The following is a 24270-nucleotide window of genomic DNA, read 5'->3' on the forward strand; positions in this document are numbered from 1 at the left end:
TAATGCAAAGCATCCGACAGAAAGCAGTCCCAGGTTAGATGATCGCCAACCCACACTCCATGACTTCTCTAGGAAAATAACTAGACCAGTCCGTGAAAAGGTTACCATTTGGGTTGCCGGTGACTGTCGGGGACAATGGGCTGATTGAGGTGATTAATTAATTTAAAAATGTGCGATTAATTAGTAAAAAAAATTTAATCGATTGACAGCCCTAGTAATAATAAAAGAGTTTGAATGAAATATGTATGTCCAGTAAATCTATCCATAGAAAGGCACCAATCATACAGCAAAATATAGATTGTACAACACTCCAATTAGCTGTATTTTTAGAGAAGAAAACATCTTCATGATTCATCAACATGGTATTTGTGTGAATATTGGTTCTAAAATGATGTTTCCTGATTAAAAAAAATATTTCAAATATGAACATGCTTTTGCCTCTAATCCTTTCATTCATGTACAAAAATAAGAGTGCATGGTTATAAAGATCAAAGCTTGGTAAGAAATATAAGCTTATCTAAAAATACCTTTCAATTTTTTTCCTCTTGTCATTCTAAGCCACGGAGGAAAAAAATGAAGGAGTCCAGCTGTTTTTTTCTGAAATGAACACAAAACAACCACAGTCTGATTTAAATTTGCCTGTGTGTGTGTCTGTCTGTGTTTGGGGTGTCTCTCTCTTTCTTTTTTTTCTCTCTCTCTCTCTCTCTCTATCTCTCTGTGTCGTTGTGTGTTATTTTGTCCTCGTTGGATGTTTATTCACCTCAGGGTCACACAATCTGTGGTGGTCTTCCAAAGCAGTAACAACATAAAGTAGTAACCTTCACTTGGGCCAGTTCTGCCTCCTGAGCAGCCACAAAGAAAATTATCTTCCTTCAGATTTGTATCTAAACATTATACATGGCATGGACTATGAATCATACTTCCTTTCCATACTGTTTTCTCCTCCATATGCGACTGAATTGTGTTGGTCGTCATATGTTTTCGCCTGTGCTCTGTTTTCCTCTCTTGGTGGCAGGGTCACTCTGGCTATGGCCCCACCGAGTGTACTCTTCCTCCTGATGCAGCCACTGATCTGCTTTAATCATCATCTATGTTTTTGTGCAACCCAACTACCCCCCCCCCCCCCCCCCCCCCCCATCCCCATCCTCTTGGGGTCGGCTAATCACAAATAAAACCTGGAAAGCCTGGAACGCCCTGTTTCAATGTCTTATCAGGTCATTGGATTTAAATGGTCTTTAATTGGCCTTAATTCAGCTTACTCATTTCTTGTTTGCCTTGCTTTCCTCAATATTAAGCATTATGGTTTTTCATGAACGTATGAATTACTCAGAAATACACACACACGCACACAAATAGCCTAGAGGTGTGTGAATTAGTTAGAGGATGCATATATATTTAGCTAGGTTCAGTGACTTCTTTTGGGATGAGGGGGGGGGGGGGGGGGGTAGTGGGTGGGGTTGGGAGGGTCATGACGTCAAACGTTGAGCGCAAACGTCAGCGTTGAGTCAAGGGATGTATGTCTGTTGAGACTGCGTGCAACGTTACACATCACATGCCCCCCCCCCCCCCCCCGCCCCCTCCACCTCACCCCCCCACCCCTAGTCTGTGCAGCATATCCCAGAGGGAGGGGAGGAGGGGGGTTAGGGTTTGCACCAGAGGAAGGGGTGTGTCATTATAAGGAGCCAGGAGGGGCCTCGACTACATCAGTCGCCCAAACGCAGAGGAGAGAGAGTATAGCCACCACTGCCACAAGAGAAGTCAAGGGGGACAGAACACAACATACAAGGCGTACAGAACACACAGGGAGTGCTTATCCCAGCTGCAGTCATAGGTAAGACAGGGTGCTATGTCTCTTGTGCCTAGATCTGTGTGTATGTATGTATGTGTGTGTGTGTGTGTTTGTGTGTGTGAATGGGGGGGTGGGTGAGAAATTGATGCTGTGACTTGGTGTTTGTACCTCATGTCGAACTGTGTCCGAAGATTCTCTATTTTTTATTTTAAGATCTTAATAGAACTGTAGCACTTTTTTCTTGTTTTTAACCTCTTGGAGATATACAATGACATGCATACTCACTCGGGGGAGCTCTCCTGTGGTTATGAACTAGTCCTCTGTGATCTAAGTTAATGACCTCACAGGCTTTAATTAACCCCTGGTTTCCATTAGGCATTGTTTTTTTCCCCGATCGTCATCACCTACACAACCTCACCTTGTCTCACCTCATCATTGTTTCTCCTCCTCTTTCTTTCTTTCTTTCTTTCTTTCTTTCTCTGTGTGTTTTTCTCTTTCTTTCTCTGTCTGTCACCCATGCTTGGCTAGGTGAGGTGGGGATCTGGAAAGAAAATGCTGATGTTTCTGATTTTCATGACATGCAGTCTCCATTATACACAACAGATGACATTCATGTACTGAAATTTCATGTGCTGGCTGTTGATTACATGATTGTGCAGTTTGAGCTAATGAAGATGGTTTAAATAGCATATAAATGTAAAATACTCTGATAGTAGTTTTTCAAGTTAAGGGGATTTAAATATCAAAGTACGTTTGAGGAGCCGCACGAGTGATGGCTATTTTCACAAAGGTGGTGGATGAATGCTGAAAAAGGAAAGCCTAAGATTGCATTTTTCTTTTAAGCCTGGGCTTCAAAGCACTTTCCATTCTCTCCAGGCAGAAGACACCTGTTCTAGAAGTTTTAGAAGGAGGGGCAGTTTCTTCCTTTACCTAAATGCAGAGCAGAACATGACAAAATGATGTAACCGCCATTTTTAAGCTGCCGAATCTTATTAGGATGCTTTTGTTACTAATCAGCTAAGGATGCTGCTTGGTCAATCAGTATTCAAATGGCTTTTAATTTCATGGATAGGTTTATCAGAAAGTGATTTAATTTCATGGATAGGTTTATCAGGAAGTGATTTGCTGCTGCGACGATTAGTGCTGAGAAAATCTAATCCTTAAGGTCTGGTGGGAGAGTCTAATCAAATTCCTATTAAAACTGTTTTTTTTTCTGGTTAATTTGCACCTGAACCGGGAGCTAACTCGATATTTTAGATGTGAGAAAAACCAAAGCAGTCATATCAGAAATTAAAGGGATGCCTTTCCTCTTTTTTTTTTATGCCTTCATTGTTGATAATGAAAGATTTTGATATTTAAAGTTTCTAAAATGTTTGTCTTTAAATAGTGTAATGACTTTAATGACAGTTTGAATATTTTCAGATCTTCCTGCACTACAAGATAGGAATTTAGTCTTGTAGGGGGTACACTGTTGGACTTTCTCTCATTTCGAATATGAAGGACCCACACTTAGTCCCCGTTATGTTAGCTTTCATAAAATAGTCTTGATTATTGATCACAAGTCACAAGTTGTTATTTTTATTAGTTATGGTGGAAAAACCCAAGCCCAAACTCACCAAATAATCCCCAATTACATTTCAAAATATCTTTACATTGATTTAGATTACAGGGCTTACTTTAATTGCTTATTATCTTATTATCCTAAAAAGCTGTTAAAATATTGTACATTGACACTGTGCCTCTATTTGATTTGGTTTGCATTTTGCATTGTTGTATGTGTATGCTCTTGTAATTCCTATTTATCACCTGTCTCAGTAAAACCAGACAGCAGAAATACACAGCATCCATTTGTCAAAGTCCCCCCTGCATACCTCTGTGTCAGGTTCTAATGTAGATACTGTCACAGGCACCAATTTCCATAATTGCGCACACTTTGGGCTTTTTCCCTTGCACATAATTCCCTCTGTGTATTCATGCTGAGTAGCCCATTGGCAATGAATTATTCATATTTATACTTTAATGGCAATTCTACAAATGCTCTGATGAACTTTCTGTGGACATAGTTCCAAATTCCAGTGAAGTCTCTTCGCAATCATTGTAGATTGGCACAGAATGCAAATTAGAGATGGGATTTTTTTTAACTGCTTCACGAAAAATAATGTAAAAGAAAACAGTTTTTTTTTTTTTTAAACAGCAGGGAGCTAATGCCATGTTGTTTACTCTTGCTTTGAAGGGCCCTGGCATAAGCTTTAGTTCAATGTTGCCATATTAATCACTTCAGCGTATTCAAAGTTATTCAATTGGTTCCAGTCATTTCTACAACCACACCATAATTGCCTTGTTGAAATGAACTGAATATATGAATGTAATTGTATTAATTCGTTCGTTCATTTTGTGATGTAAAGGCTCGTTTCTCTGAGCCAAAAGTATTTTGTGCCATAACATAGCATTAGTCAGATTTGTTTTGTCAGATTCCTCGTGGACTATTGGATCTTTGTGGTGTTTCAATTGAAGACAGCATTAAATCACAGGTTATGAGTAGCCTAATCACATGAAATGCCCATCTCTAGGAAATCAGTCAATGGATTTCATGTCTGGATAGCTATTGTCCACATGTGTCCCCATGGACTGATGGAGTCTTGTGGCATGGGAGGCCTTTGCGTCCGTCTGCGTTTCATCATTTGATCGCACTAGGGGAAGATGGAGAGGTGCGAGACCGAAGTAAATGTCAAAGCCACAGATCACTCCACCAGCCATCGACTCCTTCATTAGCACCATTATTATGACATTGCTCCTCGTTCGGACTCTCGGTCGCGAGGTTCAAGATGATTGCATCGTCAGCGCTAATGGAAAATCGTGGTGCCAAAGGAGACAATAATCTTTATAAATATGATTGCAAAATATAAGCCTGGTGCCATACAATTAGGGTCCCCGAGGCGATCAATATGTTTTCAATTAAAGTAACTACGTGAATCAGCTCTTGTATGAGTGAAAACAGTTCTGACAATGAGGACAAGCTCGATTAATTCAATATGACGACTTACCAGTGGCTGAATTTAATTGCTTGATGTATTAGAACTGGGGGGTGGTATCGTGCCTTTTCCCCGGTGTCTGTTTTGAACGCCATTTATATTCAGGTTGCGAGTGTCTGTTGAGATAACACTGAGAAGGAAACGTTTTTTTGACTGAAAAGTAAGACATTTGCTCTGCGGGTGTTTGCCAGCTCATAAAGGTTTAAAATGATGTTCGCAACACACACACACATTTATGTATGTGTGGGTGTCTCAAGGCCAACCAATTTTTGGCCTACGAGAACCTCAACTGACACATTCAATTTTGACTGACATCAGAATAAATGTACACTTACAAACCCTATCACAGTCCGAGTACCTCCCAATTCACAGGCTGTGTGGGAAGTGACACCTGTGTAACCACAGATACTGCAGCCCTTTCAGAAAGTGTTTGATTATCGTTGCTCTTTGTATCCCCTTCCGCAGCGATTGTGAATCATGTTTATCTAAACATGGCACAGTTGTGAAATGAGAATGGAGTGGGGCTGTTTACCAGAAAGGTGATACCATCAGGTGGCTCCACTCTGGGAGGAGGGGAGCCAGACACAACTAATCGGATTAAGCACATTCCCACGGTTTAACCATTTCACATCTCACCCCACAGGAACTTCTTCAGAGGAGACTTTCCAATCGGTCCATCTCAGACACCACAGGAAAACGTACCTCCACCTGCTTGCGTGTGGTGACGTCAGTCTGGTACGTTGAATGCATCCTAACTTAGTAGGTTAGTACAGTGCAGAAAAGAAAAACTTTGACGCACTTTAATAAAAAAAAAAAAAGAAGAATTGACTGAAGTGGGAGTTGTTGTGAGAGTTGACCAAAGGTAGGGCCTGCAGAACATTTATGCTACATGACAACAGATCATTCAAATTGCATGATGGTAGAGACATGTACAAATACATCTTGACATGAATAGGGACCTTCATAATTTGCACTATTACTAACGGGTAGAGAAGAGCCTTTTGTATGTGTATGATTGAGGTGATATCCATGAGCTCAACAAAGGCACTGAGGTTCAGAAAAACAACTGGACAAGATAATGAAACACAGAAGCTCAGGGTTAAAATAGTTAATTCAGCCAACAACCTCACACCATCCGATTATTGTATCTCTCCACTATCCAATTCAAACACATTCAATGGACCTATGGAGTGAGAAATAATAATAAAAACTTTCTTATCAAGGAATTCGTGTAAAATTAATCAAGTATTATTAATGATGCATGAGGGGCCGCATGAAAGCCATTTTCAATCATCTCCTCCCATCAAAGCTATAGCCCATTTCTTAAGTCTTGTCTCACAGTACAGTAATTGCAGCAGTTGGGGGCTTTTTTTGATGAGATTCTGCACCAAATAGGCAACGTCTCCCTCTGTGTACCGCATCCTTATGCTGTGGTTTTGCTGTGTGTCCCTTGCTGTTTGCAGGAGTAAAGGCAAAGATACGCACAACACAACACAACACAATGTGGCGCAACATCGCTTGTCAAGCCTTCCTCTGTAACCCCCCCCCCCCCCACACACACACCCCACACCCCCCACACCCCTTCCAACTCTAACCTAATATGACTAATGCACCATATTGGCCAAGGGAATGAGTCAGTGACTCTGTACTTTAGTCCCCCATCTCACAGTCCTGCTGTTGTGTCTCTCCTCCCCACCAATCCCCCCCCCCCTCATTTCCTCCTGATTATGCCAGGAGCTTTTATTCTTCTCCCAATTAAGGGCAGATGATGAGTTTGGCTGATGAATTTCAGGCGGGGGCAACGCACGCTCCGCACCAGCTGGTGCATGCCCTCCGTTATAAACTGCTTGCATTTCACACATGAGAAGCGCTGAGGGCCAGAGAAGGGGGTGCAAACGTGTCTTGAGTGACATGCCTTCAAGTGAACATTTCCCCTTGCTAGTGTCTTGAGTTGAGTAGTTGTCTCGGAAAACACATTTCCTCTCGGTGCAAAATTCCATCGCTGGAGGAGATACACCTGCCTATAGATGTCAGATGGTAAAGCAGATGCAAGGAAGGAAGAAATATTCCCTTTTTCTAAATGCAGTAAAATCCTCACAGACTTTAAATTAATCGCAGAGGAAAATGTGTTAGTGTCTTTAGGCTGTTCCTCATATTAACAAAGTTTTGATAGACCCATTACAGCCACGACCACACTTCTGACACCAGTATGAACCTGGATGTGAATGACTAGGGAGACAAAATATATAGTTGGTTGTTAGTTCTTTTGTAGTAATAGAGTGATTAAAGTGCTTTATTTGTTGATTTAGGTTGTCTTAGCTGATGTATAGTAAACCAATTTTTTTTTTTTTTTTTAACAGTAAACCAACAAATTTAAAGAACAAGCTCAGACATACACTAAGGACAATAACGATAACATAATAAAGCCTGAGCACACAGTAATAATGTCCTTTAAAATTGGCCAAGAGGTTGAGGTGGGCTGGACTTATTTTACCCACATAAGAATTGCTGTGCTCTTTCACCTGAGGATTTAAGATGTTTTCCCAGATAGTGCTGTCTTATCTCTGTTTGTCAAAAATCAATGGCATCCTTTGCACCTTGGGCTAGCACTGATGTGTGTTTAAAATTGGCTTCATGGTCGCTCCATTGAATGTGTAGAGGGGCTCAGCGTGAAAATAATTACATAGGATGTTAATCCTTTTCTACAACCCTTTTGTCCTTTTCTCCTCTCCTCCTATATCATATCTGCTTACTCTCCCTCTCTTCCACTCTTTCTCGCCTTCTTCTTCTTGATTATCTGCTGCCTCTTTCTGTTATCCCTGCTCCCTTTCTCTTTTTCTCCTCATCCATGTTCTCCTCTCTCTCTCCCTATCTACCATCTTACATCTCTTCCTCTCGGCCATTTCCTGTTTCTCCTCACTTTTCCATTCCACTTCCTGTTCTTTAACCCTTCTTCACCTCTATTACTTCTCTTAACTCCCATACTCCCATTTACCTCATTTTCCCCCTTCTATTATCCTTTTACGCCTTCTCTCTCATTTCCCCTCCATCTCTCCTTCTCCCTTCCCCTTTCTCTCACTCCACTTCCCCTGTTTTCTCCTCTTCTTCCTCGCTCCACTACACCCTCCCGTCCTGTCCACAGACATTTCTCCCTCAACCTTTGTGTGTGTAGACATCCCATCCTGCCACGCCATTGGTTCCTGTGAGCCATGAAGACCCCACTCTGGACCCTGTTGCTGTTGAGCCTGAGCGCCCCAGTCCGGGCTGACTGCCAGAGGGACTGCATCTTGTGTGGAGTCCTGCTGCCCAAACACCAGGCCTTCAACACGCTGGTGAGGACCCCAACCCAGCACATGATACCCCATCCCACAGCCTGCCCTGTGTCAAACGTTTCAGCAAGCAATTACTTGGCAAAGATGAGATTTTTCTCTTCCATGGAGGTTGAGCAATAGTAGAGTAACCTTCAAAACTCTGGGAATACTTTGCTTGATGTCTGTTTATAGTAACGGATCAAGCCCAATGCACAAGGCATTCAGTGAACTCAAATACAAGCCACCCACCCATGTCAGGGTTCACAGGGAACAAATGTGGACATGTTAGAGCAATGCTACACAAATAAGGATGATTGTATCAACATCTAGTCTGGGTTTTGTAATAACATGGTTAAAAAAAAACATTAGTGTTAGAAGACTGTCAGCCAACATAACTTTCGAGATAAAAACGAGGGTGAAACAATAGAAAGGCTGTATTCTCACACACCGTGAATTTATACACTTGGCCTTAGAGAGACATTTGATTTAGTGATATAAATTGATGTGTTTGAGGTAGGGTAGTATTTTTCCAGTAGGTCTACCAATCAGCTTGGAAGACACTGTGGACTGATTGGACTAACTGTGGATTGACTGAATATTGTACAGATATTGATTGCTGAAATTGGATTAGTTATTTGTTGACATAGAGGCTGTTGTTAGCTGGATGTGGTCATTAAGAACTATTGGTAGAACTAGTATATTTGGTCAGTATATGACTTCTTTTTAGATGCTCTGGGCTTCATCTAAGGTTCATCTAACCAACACACTAGAAAGTTGAACATAACAGAGTTTTTAATTCCCCAAGCATCTGACAAATATTGATGTGTAAACAACAGGAGTGTCTTCTGTGGAGTGGGACATTTGAAGAATGGTCTTGAATCATGCTAGTTTGCTTTAGTAGAGGCCACTGATGTCGCAATAGTTGCACCAATTTGGCTAATGACAGCCGAGACCTGATGCAGCTGTGCTACCCACGGAGAGCCTGGGTAATAACTGTGGGTAATTGGCTGCGGAACAGTTATCAGCTGGTAAAGAGACTGGTGGCAGAGATTGACACCAAACATGGGGGACCCTTAATGGCACAGATGTATACCCTCAGGCCTCTTTTTTACTTTCACTACAGAAATTGAAGGGCACAAACCTCACTGAGGACTAGTGTGAACACAATGACACACACACACACACACACACACACACACACAAATACACACACACACACACACACACAAACAAATACACACACACACACACATAGACAAACAAACACACACACACACACACCCACAGACAAACACACCAATACACACACACAAACAAATACACACACACACACACACACAATCACAAATGTCCTCACACAGGGATACACACACACATGCATAAATACACATATGAGCACATGTATACACTTTGACACATATGAACACACACACACACACTTATTACTCTCTATTAGCGTCTCTTGAAGTCGTGACTCAGAGAATCCCCTGCTGTCCCCATTATGTGTGTAATGGGTAATACATTTCCACAGATAGCTGCCCGCTGTTTCCTCATCTGTCCATAATCGCAATATACAGGGGTGGATCTTATACTGTCTCTCTGTCTATCACCATGACATACTGGGTTAGATATTCTGCTATCCTTCCATTTCAGCTGTGTGCTATTTACTCACACATGGACTATATCTGCATGAGAAAGTGCACGCATTCTCTCCTAATACACATTGATGCATACAAAATATATACACTCTTACATACACAAAATATATATACTCTTACATACACAAATATATACACTCTTACATACACAAATATATGCACTCTTACATACCCAAATATATACACTCTTACATACACAAATATCCCCTCACACACCCTTAGACACACAAACAGAAAGTACTTTAATCGTATTCCACACTCTCTCCTACACATTGAACAAACACTGACATCTCACACACACTCTTACATATCTTACTTTCATACCTTCATAAAAACACACACAGATATACACCATATACAGTATTTATACACGCTTACACAAAGGCACACCACTACACACACACATACACAGAAACCAAAGTCACCTGAAGACACCACATTACCATTCTGTGCACAGCTTTGTACCCATAGCATTGTGTGTGCCACTGACAGGCGTTTTCACATCAATGCCAGACCCCTAACCCTCCCCTCTGACCCCCCCCTGTCAGGTGTGTTTGCTGGAATGCGAGGCCCAGATGTCACCTGCACTGACCTGGGATCTGTGTCATGTCACCGTGAACCAGATGCCTTCTCCTCACCAGCTACAAGAAATAGCCGTGGCCAAGAGAGACGACTACGGTGACCCTACAAGCCTAGAGGAGATTGAGGAAGATGAGGTCAGTCAGGAGGAAGGTCAACGGCAACAGCAGCAGCCGGCCATGGAGACTGGGGCTTCGGAGTGGTTCCGATCTGCGCTCGAGGCCGAGCAGGTTAGGGATACTCGGTTGGACGAGGAGGATGAGGAGCAAGATCGGGACGGTGAAGAGTCGCTGGAACAGCAGGGAGAGGCGGGATCAGACCTGGAGACAGCCAGCCTCCACTTGGCGAAGCGCTTCGGCGGGTTCATGAAGGGTCGCCACAACTACCGGAAGCTGATGGGCCGAGCCTTGCCGAGCTCGGAGACGGAGAGCCGGCCGCTGCAGAAGAGGTACGGCGGGTTCATCGGCATCCGCAAGTCAGCACGCAAGTGGAACAGCCAGAAGCGTGTCAGCCAGCTGCTGCGCCAGTACCTGAGCCTCACAGGTCGCACCGGCCGATTCAACAACCTCTCTGCTCCCGGCCTGCGCCGGCCAACCAACCTGTAGGCCTCCCCACCTCTGAGTTCCTGTCCAGCAACCTTAACATGACCCTTCCCACTCGCCGTACCTCAGTTCCATGCTGTTCTGGCAGCAGCCATGTTAACTGTGATCACCATTTCTCCCCAAATAGCGCAAACAAACATAAACACAACGGAAAAAAAAGCCTGACCATTATAATGTTAAAAATAACCAAGGAAGGTTCTCGTTTGATTTCTACACTACTGACATTTTCATGTTAAAGTTTTCAGTGTATTCATGCTGTGAAAAAGCCAGTAATAGGAATCCAAGCATGCAACTCCTGTTTTAAGAGATCACTTTGAAGCATTCACTTTCTTTTTTTCCCCCGAGGTCAAGGCATTGTGGTGGATACTTACAAAGAGTAACTGTCTGGTGGATTCAATTTCGCACTTTAAGCTTTGGTTGTAGTTGTTCAGTCTGCACGTAAACGTTTGCATTCTGATTGGTTTCATATGCAGTGTGTCATTCATGTAAATTACAAGGCTGAGTTATTGTCAGCCAGAGAAGATACCGTGTGTCTGTATGTGCGTGCGTGCGTGTGTCTGAGTGTTTCTGTAATTACATATGTTGTGTGTAAGAACCTTGTGTTTACCTGAGTTTCAACGGCAATGACGGCATAAGCTGACTGAAGAGCCCTCTTCCAATAACACTTTGCTTCCTTGGATAACACTGCCCTCTAGAGCTCATCTACCAAACTGCAACCTAGTCTCCTGACGAATGTCTTAACTGGCTAATTCGATTTAACAAAAAGCGAAATTATTTGATTTTGCATGCAAGCAGCCGATCTGAGTTATATGCACAATCACAGCGGTTGTGCTTTAAACATCATGTTGTCATATCAGAGTGAACAGTGTCGTAAAAACACCTGCCCCCATACTTTACGCCACCTTTCCGGGCAGCATTCTGCGCAGAGAAATTTTGTCAGATTGTATTTGTTTAGTGTTTTAGAACTGTGAATAAAACTGTATTTCATACACATAGTTTTTATTTTAATATTTCTTTTTGGTCATTTTGAAACTTTTACATAGCAAAAAAACTAAACAAAAAAGAGGTGCACAAGAAATAACCAAAAAATAGTTTACTATTTTCTCGGGTGGATTGTCATGCACAGGCGATCAGCATGTCATCTCATTTCTTTATTTACCTTTGTCCCTCTTTCTCTCCCATCCTCGATAAATCATCTTTCATTTAAACATGTAAATGCTCGTACAACTTCAGATCCTTTCATCCTCTCTGTTCCCGGGGAGTAATGGCCCAGTATACTATTAAGACTAGCACTGTTTATGTGGAAGATTTAGGATGGGATGAACTACCCTGGCAAAAAGCCATTATTAGCTAACTTTGAACACAACCATCATAGAAACGCTTAAACAAACCAACAAAAAAAGAAACATCAAAATGGTAGTCCAACAACGAAATCATACAATGACAATACACAAAATACACTGTTAAATGATTTTTTTTTTAAAACATAAGAAAAGGTTCAAATGAAAAGCACTGTACACAATATATATATTGATAGAGAGATATAAAGCTACAGATACTAAAGTAACACCAGAACTCTGAATAAGGATCTGAGGGGCTCGGGTAAAACGACAACACTTCTTGTTATTTTTCTCTTCTTAATTCTGTGAGGAGAATGACACTGAAATTCTCTGTGCAAAGAATATACATCTTGCCCTGGGCAAGGAGTGAAGGGGCACTGGGAAGGTTTCGGGAGAGGCTACCAGTCCACACTTCACCTAGCACCAGCTCTCCAGTAAGGGGATGTACAAAAAACAGGAAAAAAAACAAAAAAACATCTTATAGCTCTCGTAGGAAAAAAACAACACCACCACAAAAAAAAGGACAAGTACAAAAGTGGAAGGAGGCTGATCCTGTGTCCTCTATAGTGCTATAATGCTTTGTGAGTCTCTCTTCCTCTCTCTCGCTCATTCTCTCTCTCATTCTCTCTCTCTTTCACTCTCTCTCTCTCTGAGAGTGTCTCTTTAGTCTGTTTGAGTCCTTTAATCAGGGAAGCGCTGGCAGGCTTTCTTCCAGCGGCAGGCCGTGCACCACTGGTCGCGTCGCTCAACTCCGTACACCTTACGGCACTTCTTGGCCTCGCCTCTCCCCTTCCTGTCAGGGTGACATCAGACCATAAATTAAAAACATTAGACCAAGTGTGTTGCAAAAATACCATCTACTTGTGCACTACTGCATTGGGCAATATGTCAAGAACTACCTCCTTTTTAGTTAGGTATAACCATGCATAAATATATAAAATATATATAAATATATATAAAAACATTTTCATGTACAACTGGGTTCCTACAAAGGAGGGTACTACGCCATAACATGCACACATGATCACATGATCATGACCAGTGCACATGACTCAAGAATGAGAAGGTTTCACAAGTAGTCACCTTTCTGACAAGGGAGTGGTATCACTGACATTGATTTTGGTTAATTTATCTTCTACCAAATAAATACAAGATGAACAAGAGGAGGAAGAAGAAGAACAAGAAGGAAGAGAAGATAAATTGGAGGTGGAGTAAAAGAAGGGGCAGGTAGAAGAAAAAGAAGAAATAGTAAAAGTAGTAGTAGTAGAAGGAGAAGAAAATTCTGAAGAAGAACAAAAAGAAAGAACCACTGCTCACCTGAAAGTGCAGTGGTTACGTGAGGGGGAGGCGCTGATGGTCTGTGACCTGGTGGGGGCGCTGTTTCGCTGCAGCCACTGCTCTCCCACGCTCACTGATCGACTACGAGATGCCAACACCTAAAAGACAGGGACAGAAATTAGAAATCCTTTCTCTAATTCATGTATTTCCCTCTCACTATATTTTGGTCTCTTCCTCTCTCACTCACTTACTCACTCACTCACCCACTCCCTCTCTCACTCACTCACTCACTCACTCACTCACTCACTCACTCACTCACACACACACACAAACAGACAGACAGACAGACAAACACACACACACACACACACACACACACACACACACACACACACACACACACAAACAACCTGAGAAACAGCAAAGCCACAAGCAACACAAGTTGAAACTGTCTTTGCCAGCTTGTGTTTGCACAACATGTTGTTACAACCCCAGCCACAGGCAATGCCAGGAGACGGCAATGGTTGAACGTAGCAAAAGCACGGGCCGCTCTGAATGGCAAAAACAAGGCAGTAGAGAGCAGAAATGGCCTTCAAATGCCAGTGGCTTCACACACAAGCCCTCAAGGGCACTCCATTACACCAGGACAGGCTGCTTTCATCCTTCATTTTCGCCTGACTTTCATGTGTCAGAAACCAAAAGCTGGCGGGGGAGAGACTGACAGGCCCACCTGGGGTTTGTGCTGTGCTTCGCTCGGGGGATTCCAGCAGCACGAGGTGGAAGACCCAGAGGACACCGTCACCTGGATGGGCGCAGCACAGGCCTAAAAGGGAGGGAGGGCGAGGACTTAGGTCAGTTCAGGTTGCTGAAGGTTCTATGCGGGGGTGGGGTGGGGTGGGGGGGTCTCCAAAAAGGTGGGCCAAAAGTAATGTCCCAAAATCATTAATCTGATCTTTAATTAATCATTAACTTATTCAGCCTAAAAATTCTGTCTTTGGTGAAGCTCATCTCGTGAATTTTATCATAGCCATGTTAGCTTGTTAACCGATGCTCACTTTTAGGAGAGCCAACCCAGTTCAGTTTAAAAAAGTTCAAATGAGTAAAAAAGTTCAAATGAGCTAAGGCATTCAAATGTAAATCTGCGATTTTTTTGTCTCTTTGCAGGAGAGATGGGTTCAGATGGGTTCAGTCCAGGTCCCAGTTCAATGAGTAAATCATGAATTATGGAAAACAGTGTTCATCTGCTTCAAGAGAAAACATCCCCAAGACCTGAACAAGAGTTCACCAGAAAGTACTCTCTCAGTGTTCTCTCCCTGGATACAGGCAGTAGAATTGAGGCATACACAGGCCCAGTGCAGATGAAGCGACTGAGGGGGTAGTTAAAAATGGCGAGGGGGCATATCTTTTTATATAGAAAAACAGTAGGTTATCATCCTGCTATGCCGATCTCTGCATTTTTTCATCCCGCGGGTGGCAATACAATGGTGTTGACTAGATGCTAACAATTCCCTACCTTACCATATCCATGTGTTTTTGCCTCATGAGTCATGACCATAATATCAAATAGCAATATGGGCATTCTGACCTCACTACCCACTGGGGAAACATCTCATGTGGCTGGTGGAGCTAGCAGATTAAGAAACAGTGTTTCACAACTGCTGTTGTCTCTATGACACTTGTCTTGGCCAATATTTTTTTTTTTTTTTTTTCTATAGTGCTATAGGATGAACAAAACTTTTTATAAGAATTGTAGGAAGCAGAAAATACAACTTGCCCCCTCGTGGTTCCCAGCCTGACTATACAACCCCTCTCAGCCATGCATAGAATATGTCCATCCATACTAGGTACTGTATATGTTATAATATTTCATTAATATAATTCTCTCACATACCTTCTAATCTGATATGGTGAAATATAATTCAATTCAATGATAACATTTTTGGTAACATATACATTACTAACAACATTTCCAGCCCAGGTTTGGCTGATCAGCCACAAAAAAAATGGAAGAACACAGATCTCCAGAGCATTTGGTAGAGGCGAGATGACTGCCTACCTGGTAGAGATGCTCAGTATGAATCTGCCACACACTACTGGGCGCTGACTGGCTGAGAGGAGTGGAGAAGGCCGAGGCTGAAGCCAGGGTCCCTGGTGTGCTGGCACCCAACGGAGAGCTACAGGAGGCCCAGGGGCCAATGGACAAGGTGGGGGCTGGAGATGGAGGAGCAGGCTCTTCCTCCGAGGAGATTTCTGCGTAGTAAAAGTCCTCCTCCCGCTGGGAATGTTCTGACCCCCCTCTGTGACAGGAGACATGAGAGACACAGGTGAGGAAAAACAACCTTGTTTAAAGGTGCTATAAGTACAAATTTTTGTTTAAAAACATAAACAAGGCGCTAGTAAGTCCATGAAACAAAAACCGCAAGGCAAAGAAATAATGCTGTCACTAGCATAAGTCTACACTGTTAGGAATGATGTTTTTAATTGCTTAAAGCCCATTTCAGAGGCTAAACTAATGACAGTTAGTGTTTGTGGTGAAATGGAATGCTCCATTTTTTGACTTACAGAACTGTAATCCATTTTAAGACTGCTGGATTGAATTAACAAACGGACCAGAGTAAGCATGGCTATCCTGTAGTTATAAAAAACTATAATAATAGTTATAAACAAGTAGCTCAGTAGCAAGCCCATTGCTTAACATTAATGGTTAGACTATCGGGTAGCTCAAAAGCTTGAGTGCTTAAGTGAAGACTTACAGGGTCTGTTTTCCTCGACTAAGTTAATGTAACATATTAATATCAATTAAGGTTGATGGAGACACCTATGGTAGCCTAGAGCCTTCTGCCTCCCCCACCTTGGTCAAACGTTTTGTTTACTTCTGCCAAAGGAGAGGAGGTAGGGCTGTGCAAACGTAGTAATACACTGCCTCCAATCTGCTTGGGGTGTGGAGTATGAAATCAATTAGCTCACTATTCTATAGATAGTCAGGCTTACATATGAACCCTTTAAATACACAGTCCTACCAGGACAGTATTGACCAGTGGGTCACTGGGGTTTCTCCTACTCATATACATATAACAAAAGCAACAACAACAATAGTCATTATATATTTTTGTAATACATAATAACTGTGTTAATTAATGACAAATAATAATAATAATAGAGTTGTTATACTACAATGCCATTGCCAATTACTCTGAGATTACACTGTGATGACTTTACATGTAGACACACTCACCCCAGATGGTGCAGCTGGATGTGTCTTTTCATGCCCACTCTGGAGTTCAGCACCTTCCCACAGCTAGGCCACAGACACCTGTAGGCCCCCTTTCCTGATCCCTGCACCCCCCGCACCCCCACCAGGACAGAAGATCAGTGTCTTTGACTGTATATCAACATCCATACACAGATATTATCTACTTTATAAGGAGTTTTACTCTTCAACACCGGATCACTAGGTTCATCAAGGTGATAAAGATTCATTTCCAGTCACTGTCTGAGTCTAATTGTATCCCTATAAACGAAAGACATTGATTATGGCCAATCAATTCACAAGGGAATAATCGCTACGCTTCATGGAAGCGGCGATAACATTTTATTCATTTAGCAGATGCTTTTATCCACGACAAGATTTTTTCATACAATTTCGATTCACATTTTTATCAGCGTATTTACTCCCTCAAATCCATAACATTGCTAGCACCTTTCTCTACAAGCTCAGCTACACCAGTTGACAAAACAAAAAGTGCTCATGTTCCTCACCTTATACCTCCTGGCTTCATAGTCCAGCTCCATGTGAAGCCCTTCATCAGGGGGCTGACCCAAGCTGCCATCCATTTCTGTGACGGACGGGGAAGGGGCGGGGCTTGCGCTGCCGTGGTCCCAACTCCAGTAGCCGCTGCTGCCGCTGTCCGAGAGTTCTCCACCTCCACACTCCATGTCACCTGACGATGAGGATGCTGCAGGAGGACGCTCAGTGGTTAGCGATTGTGGCTTGTGGTACAAAAATGTATTTTTTATCTTGTGGCTATATATAAAAGAATAATTATACTATTATTTGTAAAGTATGTAGTGCAATGGATTGTATTGGCTGACAATATGAGTGGATCTACAATATGTAGATTCTTAAATGATTTCCGCCCTTAAGCATGTCAAAATTCTAGTCTTTTAAGGCCCTCCTAAGGCTATGCTTGCAAATCCAAATATGTGTAATGAATAATTTAAAATAATTTGTTTTTTTTTCTCTGCTCTTGTGAATGCGAATCTTTGAGTGAATGGAACACATGATAATGCCCGGATAAAAGAGCAGAGAGCACATGCAACCAAACAGAGAGTTGTGTGCATTGATGCAGCGCAGTTATGACATTCGCTCTGATCAAATATTTTTGGGGGGAAACAGTGAGAGCACCCTACCACTGGGAAAGGAAGCTACCTAATTAAATTATGGAAAAGGCTGTATAGCACTGTAAATCAGGTTAGTCATGCACTGCTATATATTAATGAGCATATTACTTTGCATTGATTTAGGTCAACAAAGATAGTATGGCCATGACATTTTCTTGTGAAGTACATAGATACATTTATCTGGATTGGCTAAAGAACACATTGATATACAGACTGCAAAAAACAGTGGGAAGGCGCTAGATCAGCTCACCTGGAAGGAGGTCCTTCTGAGGTGGACTGTGCACCCTAGGACTGCAGGACAGGCTTGTGAGCACCATTGCAGCCATGATCTCATCCATCTCCACTGATTCTGGACTTCGGAAACTGAGAGAGACAGAGAAAGAGAGAGGCGGGGGGGCAATTTGGAAAATAAGAAAGAAAGAAAGAAAGAAAGAAAGACAAAGGTGAGACCCATTACAGTTAAACAGCTAAGCTTGTCAGCTGCTTGTCTCTGTCAGCTGCTTGTCTCCATCAAGCTCATTCTTTGTTTCCTATACTCAAGGTCGAATTATACTTCTGTGTCATTCTCCGTCCTCGTTATGGATGGGCGGGCGGACGGATTCGGACGGACTCTTTTTGATTTATACTTCTCCAAAGGCTGTGGGTGCTGAAAACAATTCACCGCCAGAACAGTAGGTGGAGCAACGTTTTTTTTGTCAAAGACGAGCTTAGAGAAGCCTACCTCATGATGTCTTTGTGTGTTGAAGTCGTTGTTTATTTACCTCCTCCCGACTGTCACTAGCCAGTCACGTACCAATAGGGGGTGCAGCAGGTGCAATCACACTTGGGCCTTTGGGTCTTGAAGGCACGTAGCATTACATTGTAGAGAGTGTCTAATGCGATATATTCACTTGAAAAGGCAAACTTATCTCCATCGTGGTAAGTATTATTTGTGGGAAAAACAGTAGCAATCTATAACAAAATGATATGCTTATCTTACATACACTAAAGAAACTATTCTATATTATATTATATTATAAAACATGATTCAATGAAATGAAAACGTTCTTATTTTCTTTGGTATTTTTGTCATATTCAGATTTGCAATGATGATTGCTGGGTAATATGTATGTTGTTGTCCAATGTCAAGTCTCTATTTGATCATGTGACGAGACGATATGAAATAGATAGTTTAGGCGCGACATCAAGACCGACAAGCTGACAAGCTGTCAAGACCGACAAGCTGACTGAGCACAGCCAAGCTGACTGAGCACAGCACACCTGCAAGCCGAAACGATGCCTTTCAAACATAAAAGTGGTGATGCATGATCCTCCGATTCATAAAGTAGCCTACTTTTAACGTTAGGTCGAATTTACAACAGGACTTCAGGCTAAACCAGTCGTAAATAAATTGATTTTAATTTGTTTTGTGGTATGAAGGGAGACTGCATTAATTTCTATCATCTGAAATATCACGGTATGTCGAAAAACAAACCTTTAATCTAAACAGAGTATTCAGTATAGAATGGGAATATATCAGAGCAGTATCTTTTATCGCGTTTGACAAATATGCTCCGATTGCTGTGCAGGTGATGTCTCCTGTGCAAATGGGATAGTATTCTCTCCATGAATTCTCGGTCATTTGAGCGTCCTTATAAGTGTTTAATGAGGGGTTGTAAAGGTGCTCATATCTTTGGACCTCTTCTGTTATGTTTATTCATAATCAACAAGAAGAAGCTTGTGAGACGGTCTACAGGCTATTCATAAAAAACTTAGGTAAATGTGTCATTATGAACAGTTGAGACATTGACTCCGTCGGGCTCGGGTTGGGTTCTGACAATATATTTTAATGGCTGTCGGGCTCGGGCACTACTCTGTCTATAACAGAATAGGAACAGATAGGGAATGAAACAGGAAATGTGAGATTCCGGAAATTATGTCGTTCGGAAATTATGTCGTTAGCGGACCAATCACAGCCAAGGGGGAATCCGTAGCTATCCGAAATTAGAACGGAAAGTCATAAAATTCAGGAGGTGCACGTCGGTGCACGTCGAGCTCTCCGAGGGGCTCGGAGGGGCGTTCCACCTCAGGAAGGTGTTGCCAAGGCGTGCCCATGTGTCTAAATTATAGAGTATAAATTGGGCATCACTCAGACACTGAACAGACTAATCTACAATTCCTCCTTATAAGTACACATGAACATCAAATGGCCAGTCAGTGAAAAAAAGGACAGTGTGAAGAATAATGTGTATAAGTGAATAATAGCTCCATACCTGTTGGAAGACCCTGCGCAAGTGAGAGGTGCGGCTGAGGGCCACGCCCCCTCTGAGCTGCCGGCGGGAAGGTAAACGGACGCCCCCCTTTGGCTGTCTCTCAGCTCCACGTCCTCCTGGCCGCAACACTGCATGTAGATCTGTGCACAGCACACCAAGGGCCAAAAGAATGTCAGTAATACAAGGAATGATGAGAGAGAGAGAGCAGGGGATTTAAAAAAAATGAGTGTGTGTGTGTGTATGCGTGTATGTGTGTCCATATGATTATCTGTCGCTATTTGTTCATTTTAGTATTGTTTATAATATCATACAAATATATTTACTGTTTATTCGTGAAGGTACAGTTTTATGGTCTTTTGTGGTCTTTAACACACTGTCTGTGTTGACCATAGCTTAACTGAACAGACTACTGGCCACACAAGGATTAAGTCTGGTAGTATTGGGGTCCTCTATTAAGAATGTATTATGTCTGGAGCTAGACATAATCATGATCTAGGTGATTATCTACAGAATGATTATCTAGCATATCACAGTATAAACCAAAACATATTTAGACATTGGACAGATTCACAGTGAAGTATATCCATATACTAATCCCTGAGGCATTTGCCTTCATTGAATACATTGAAACAAATTGAAAAACACCTTACAAGAAGAATAACATGTCTGAGTACATAGTAGGACCATTTTCAACAATAAATATATACATTTTTAGAAGACCTCCGTCAATTGATTGAGACTCAAATGTTTTAAGAAAACCCACTCAGTATTTCACTGGTTTCCCCATATTACACCACATTCACTTGTCTTTCCATATTACACCATGACCCTCTCTTGTTCCATTCTGTACAATAGAACGGGTAAATAAACAAGACTTGAGCAGTTACTCACCAGCCCCTCGTCGTCCTCTGGCCCTCTGGCTGGCCGGGTGTCCGCCGGACTCAGCCTACCTCTGGGCTGCACAGCTGCCATGGTCAGCCTCTTTTCTATGGTCCCTGTGTTTTGTGCCTGTTCGCCGTGTGGCGTAGGGCTCACTCCTCCACTCCGCTCCTCTCCGAAGCAAGCTGGATGCAACAGAAAAGCACTCGAGGTAAGAGGCCTTTCAGACACACAGAGAACACTGTGTGTGTGTGTGATGAGATTTGTTAAGTAAAATGATAGGTGAAGTACCCAGATAAGAGATAATGACATCACGCTGAAGGTGCAAGACCAGTGCTGGTTTGTATCTACATTTAAATAGTTTAGCATCAAACATATGGATGTATAGCCTAAATACAGTACAGTATGTCTATACAAACGTGTTTCAAGAAATGAATTATTATAAATGATCTGAAAGTCTCATATACAATTATTTAATTTAGGGCCTCCATTACTCCTCTTAAAGACCAATAGGGCATAGACCCTAATGTTTTTTAAATAGTCCGGGATCTCAAAAACATTTTAAACAAAATTAAGAATAATAAAAAATAACCCTGGATCTAGTCAACTGTCATTCCGATCATGCATTAAAGCCATCGAAAATTATATGATAAACGCAAGTACGTTCTGGATCAGCTGTGTGTCATGCAAGCAACAGATCTACTTTTCACTACTTGTGCGCATTTTGTGTGAGCACGAGAGAGCGCGCAGCAGTTAGCTGGTCATTGGTATATGGTGGTGGCTAACTAGGCAATTCACTAAAGCAAAACTTTTTCTGAAAAAAATAAAATGATGAAGGCAACAAGGCGCAAGCAAGGCTAGAGTTGTAGTAGAGCTGACCATTTCAGCAAAAACAAGGTGAAAATGAACGACGTGATGAGAGCCGTTTGGACTCAACTGTCATGTCTCCCAGTTTAAAATCAATCTCCAGACAGCACACATTGTTTTCTGATATTATTAACAGTATGATGTTTAAATACATTTAATTTCTGTCTATAAAAACCTCGTAAATGTTTTCTATGGGTAACCTATGGCGATGTCCAGGTCACTGTCAGTGTGACCTAGCATAAAAGTGTTTTCATGTAGACAACCAACGTATAATGGATGGGGTCTAAAATGGTGCATTCAGCAGTCAGAATATAAAAAAGTCCCGGGAAAGGATACGCCTGGACCCCCAGGTCTGGGCTAAGCCCCGATTGTTTTCAACTGTCAGCAAGGCCCCTGAACATAACTACCCTGACGTCATGCCTTTGCCTTTGCCTTTTCTTTAGCCGGGTTTCTTTTTTTAAAGGGGGGTGTGGGTGGGATTATGTGACACACCTCCTTTGAGTAGCCAACAGCAACTGCTCAGCTAAACTGAAAATTCAACATTTGGACTCGTTTTTGTTTACCCAGATTTAACATGTCGCCTCTTGGGGATCGATCAACGCAAACACTGGAGCAGTTATGAGATGGCAGTAAAGAGGTCTGAAAGCTGCCATGCAGTGCTGAATGGTTTCATATTTCACGTCCCATCTGAAGGAATGATAGGTTATCACCGGCAAACCCAAATAAATGAGCAAAACGCAATTCCAAATGTATTCAATAAGAGCTTTTGGATATTGATAACATAGGCCTATTTCCTTCTGAAACACCAGTAGTTTTAACATCTGAACTGTTACACGGTAAATCCTTCATTTCGCTGAGTCGATTTCAATAGGCGTTTACACCAAGTAGTAAACAACCTACCCACTGTGGGATGGTCAGAGCCCTGATTGGCTGAAATCGAGTTTCAAACGGACACGCCTTTCCCAGACAACGTGTTCCGACACGAGTTTCTGCTGAATCTATGTCGATATACATTGCAACTCCTACAACTTACTGTATTTGCATCGAGACCCAAAATGTCACATTTTGCATGAATTCAACCCAAATTCAACCTTTCAGTTAAATTCATACATTGCACAACAATGTTTACATATAAAGTAAAATTATTTGCACGCAGTTTTTGAAGAAAACCATTGAAGCCGGCATCCCAACAGGATTAAGCTATTTTCTGCCTCCGCAGACGTCAGACTACCATACAGAAACATAATAATCGACTGAAGCACAATGGCATGCACGTAGGCTATTTGTAATTATTAACTTTTAAAATATTACGCAAGAGGAGGATAACACTCAATTTAGTTTCAAAAATACCTTATGTTGATTTTGCTAGAGCAGGAAAAGCCGCTGTCAGTGTCTCCAGCCGAGGTGCCGTGCCGCTAGTGAAAAGGGGGGCTGGTCTGTGCGTAAGATACGTGCATTCGTATGCACAGGCTATGTCGAATGACAGCTGGGTCCGGTGCAGGATACTCACAATCACTCTGGCTATGACTTCATGTTTAGCCCACTTGCACAAAGGAGGATTCGGGTATGAATTACCACGGTTATAGAATTATTCTAATAGACCCAATAGCTCTGGCCACACTGTTAGCCAAGGCTGTATTATAGACTATTTTACAGTCCCCTCCCCTCCGAAATTGTAAACAACGTTGCAAACAAAACAAATGGGTAGCCTATGTGGCTTCTCTGGCATTCGTTGTGTCTCCGTTAACGCTGAATTTAGTTGTGCGTGAACGGGAATGGGTTAGTCTACATTTAAGCCATACATTTTTGCAATAAACTACACAGCAAATGTTAATGTGTAGGCAGATATTTGTATTTATTCTGCAGTGTTTATTTCTTGCTCACTTCACGAAGTCTTCCCAATTCAGGAATTTCCTCGGCTGCTGCCGCGCCAGGCAGTCACCTTTCACCCAGATAGTGCCCTCAACTCTAAATATAGAGGGGCGGACTTAATTTTGCAGCGCCGTGTTTGTTTGCCAACAGATTTATAAAAAGAAATGTTAGTCATGTAATGTCAGGGGATTATAATCCCCCTCTGTCGAATGTGGAGCCGCTCCAACACAAGCCAGCCTCATCCCAGCTCTGAGGATTTTAATCACGGCGAGCGTCGCGAAAAGAGTCGCGGATGCCGTTTGAACCTTTCCCTGCTACTTGCGTCATGTGACCTATTCTGGCCGGCAACAGCCTAGATTATGTTTGTCCGGACAACAAAGGTGCCGATGAGAGAGACTTCATTGACGTGA

At 42.3% G+C, this 24270-nt stretch overlaps 2 protein-coding genes across 3 annotated transcripts; one reads left to right on the forward strand and one right to left on the reverse strand.

Moving 5' to 3' along the window:
- The first annotated feature begins 1587 nt into the window (after nucleotides 1-1587).
- Nucleotides 1588-11184, forward strand: pnocb (prepronociceptin b). The gene is made up of 4 exons (XM_012835541.3): nucleotides 1588-1831; nucleotides 5465-5556; nucleotides 7964-8153; nucleotides 10339-11184. Exons 3-4 carry the CDS (start codon nucleotides 8031-8033, stop codon nucleotides 10972-10974), a joined length of 759 nt encoding a protein of 252 aa, XP_012690995.1. The 5' UTR covers nucleotides 1588-1831; nucleotides 5465-5556; nucleotides 7964-8030; the 3' UTR covers nucleotides 10975-11184.
- Nucleotides 11185-12043: 859 nt separating this feature from the next.
- Nucleotides 12044-23635, reverse strand: znf395b (zinc finger protein 395b). Of its 2 annotated transcripts, XM_012835619.3 has the most exons (10): nucleotides 23339-23633; nucleotides 21134-21306; nucleotides 20243-20382; nucleotides 18241-18353; nucleotides 17349-17545; nucleotides 16825-16925; nucleotides 15646-15886; nucleotides 14320-14412; nucleotides 13629-13747; nucleotides 12044-13104 (listed from the first exon to the last, which is right to left on the reverse strand). In XM_012835619.3, exons 2-10 carry the CDS (start codon nucleotides 21212-21214, stop codon nucleotides 12993-12995), a joined length of 1197 nt encoding a protein of 398 aa, XP_012691073.1. In that variant the 5' UTR covers nucleotides 21215-21306; nucleotides 23339-23633; the 3' UTR covers nucleotides 12044-12992. The 2 variants fall into 2 exon arrangements, with proteins under 2 accessions (XP_012691073.1, XP_031437456.1); XM_031581596.2 differs by lacking the exon at nucleotides 14320-14412 and having other exon boundaries at nucleotides 23339-23635.
- Nucleotides 23636-24270: the final 635 nt, after the last annotated feature.

The sequence above is a fragment of the Clupea harengus genome, chromosome 15 (genome assembly GCF_900700415.2).
Source record: "Clupea harengus chromosome 15, Ch_v2.0.2, whole genome shotgun sequence".
NCBI classification, from domain to species: Eukaryota; Metazoa; Chordata; class Actinopteri; order Clupeiformes; family Clupeidae; genus Clupea; species Clupea harengus.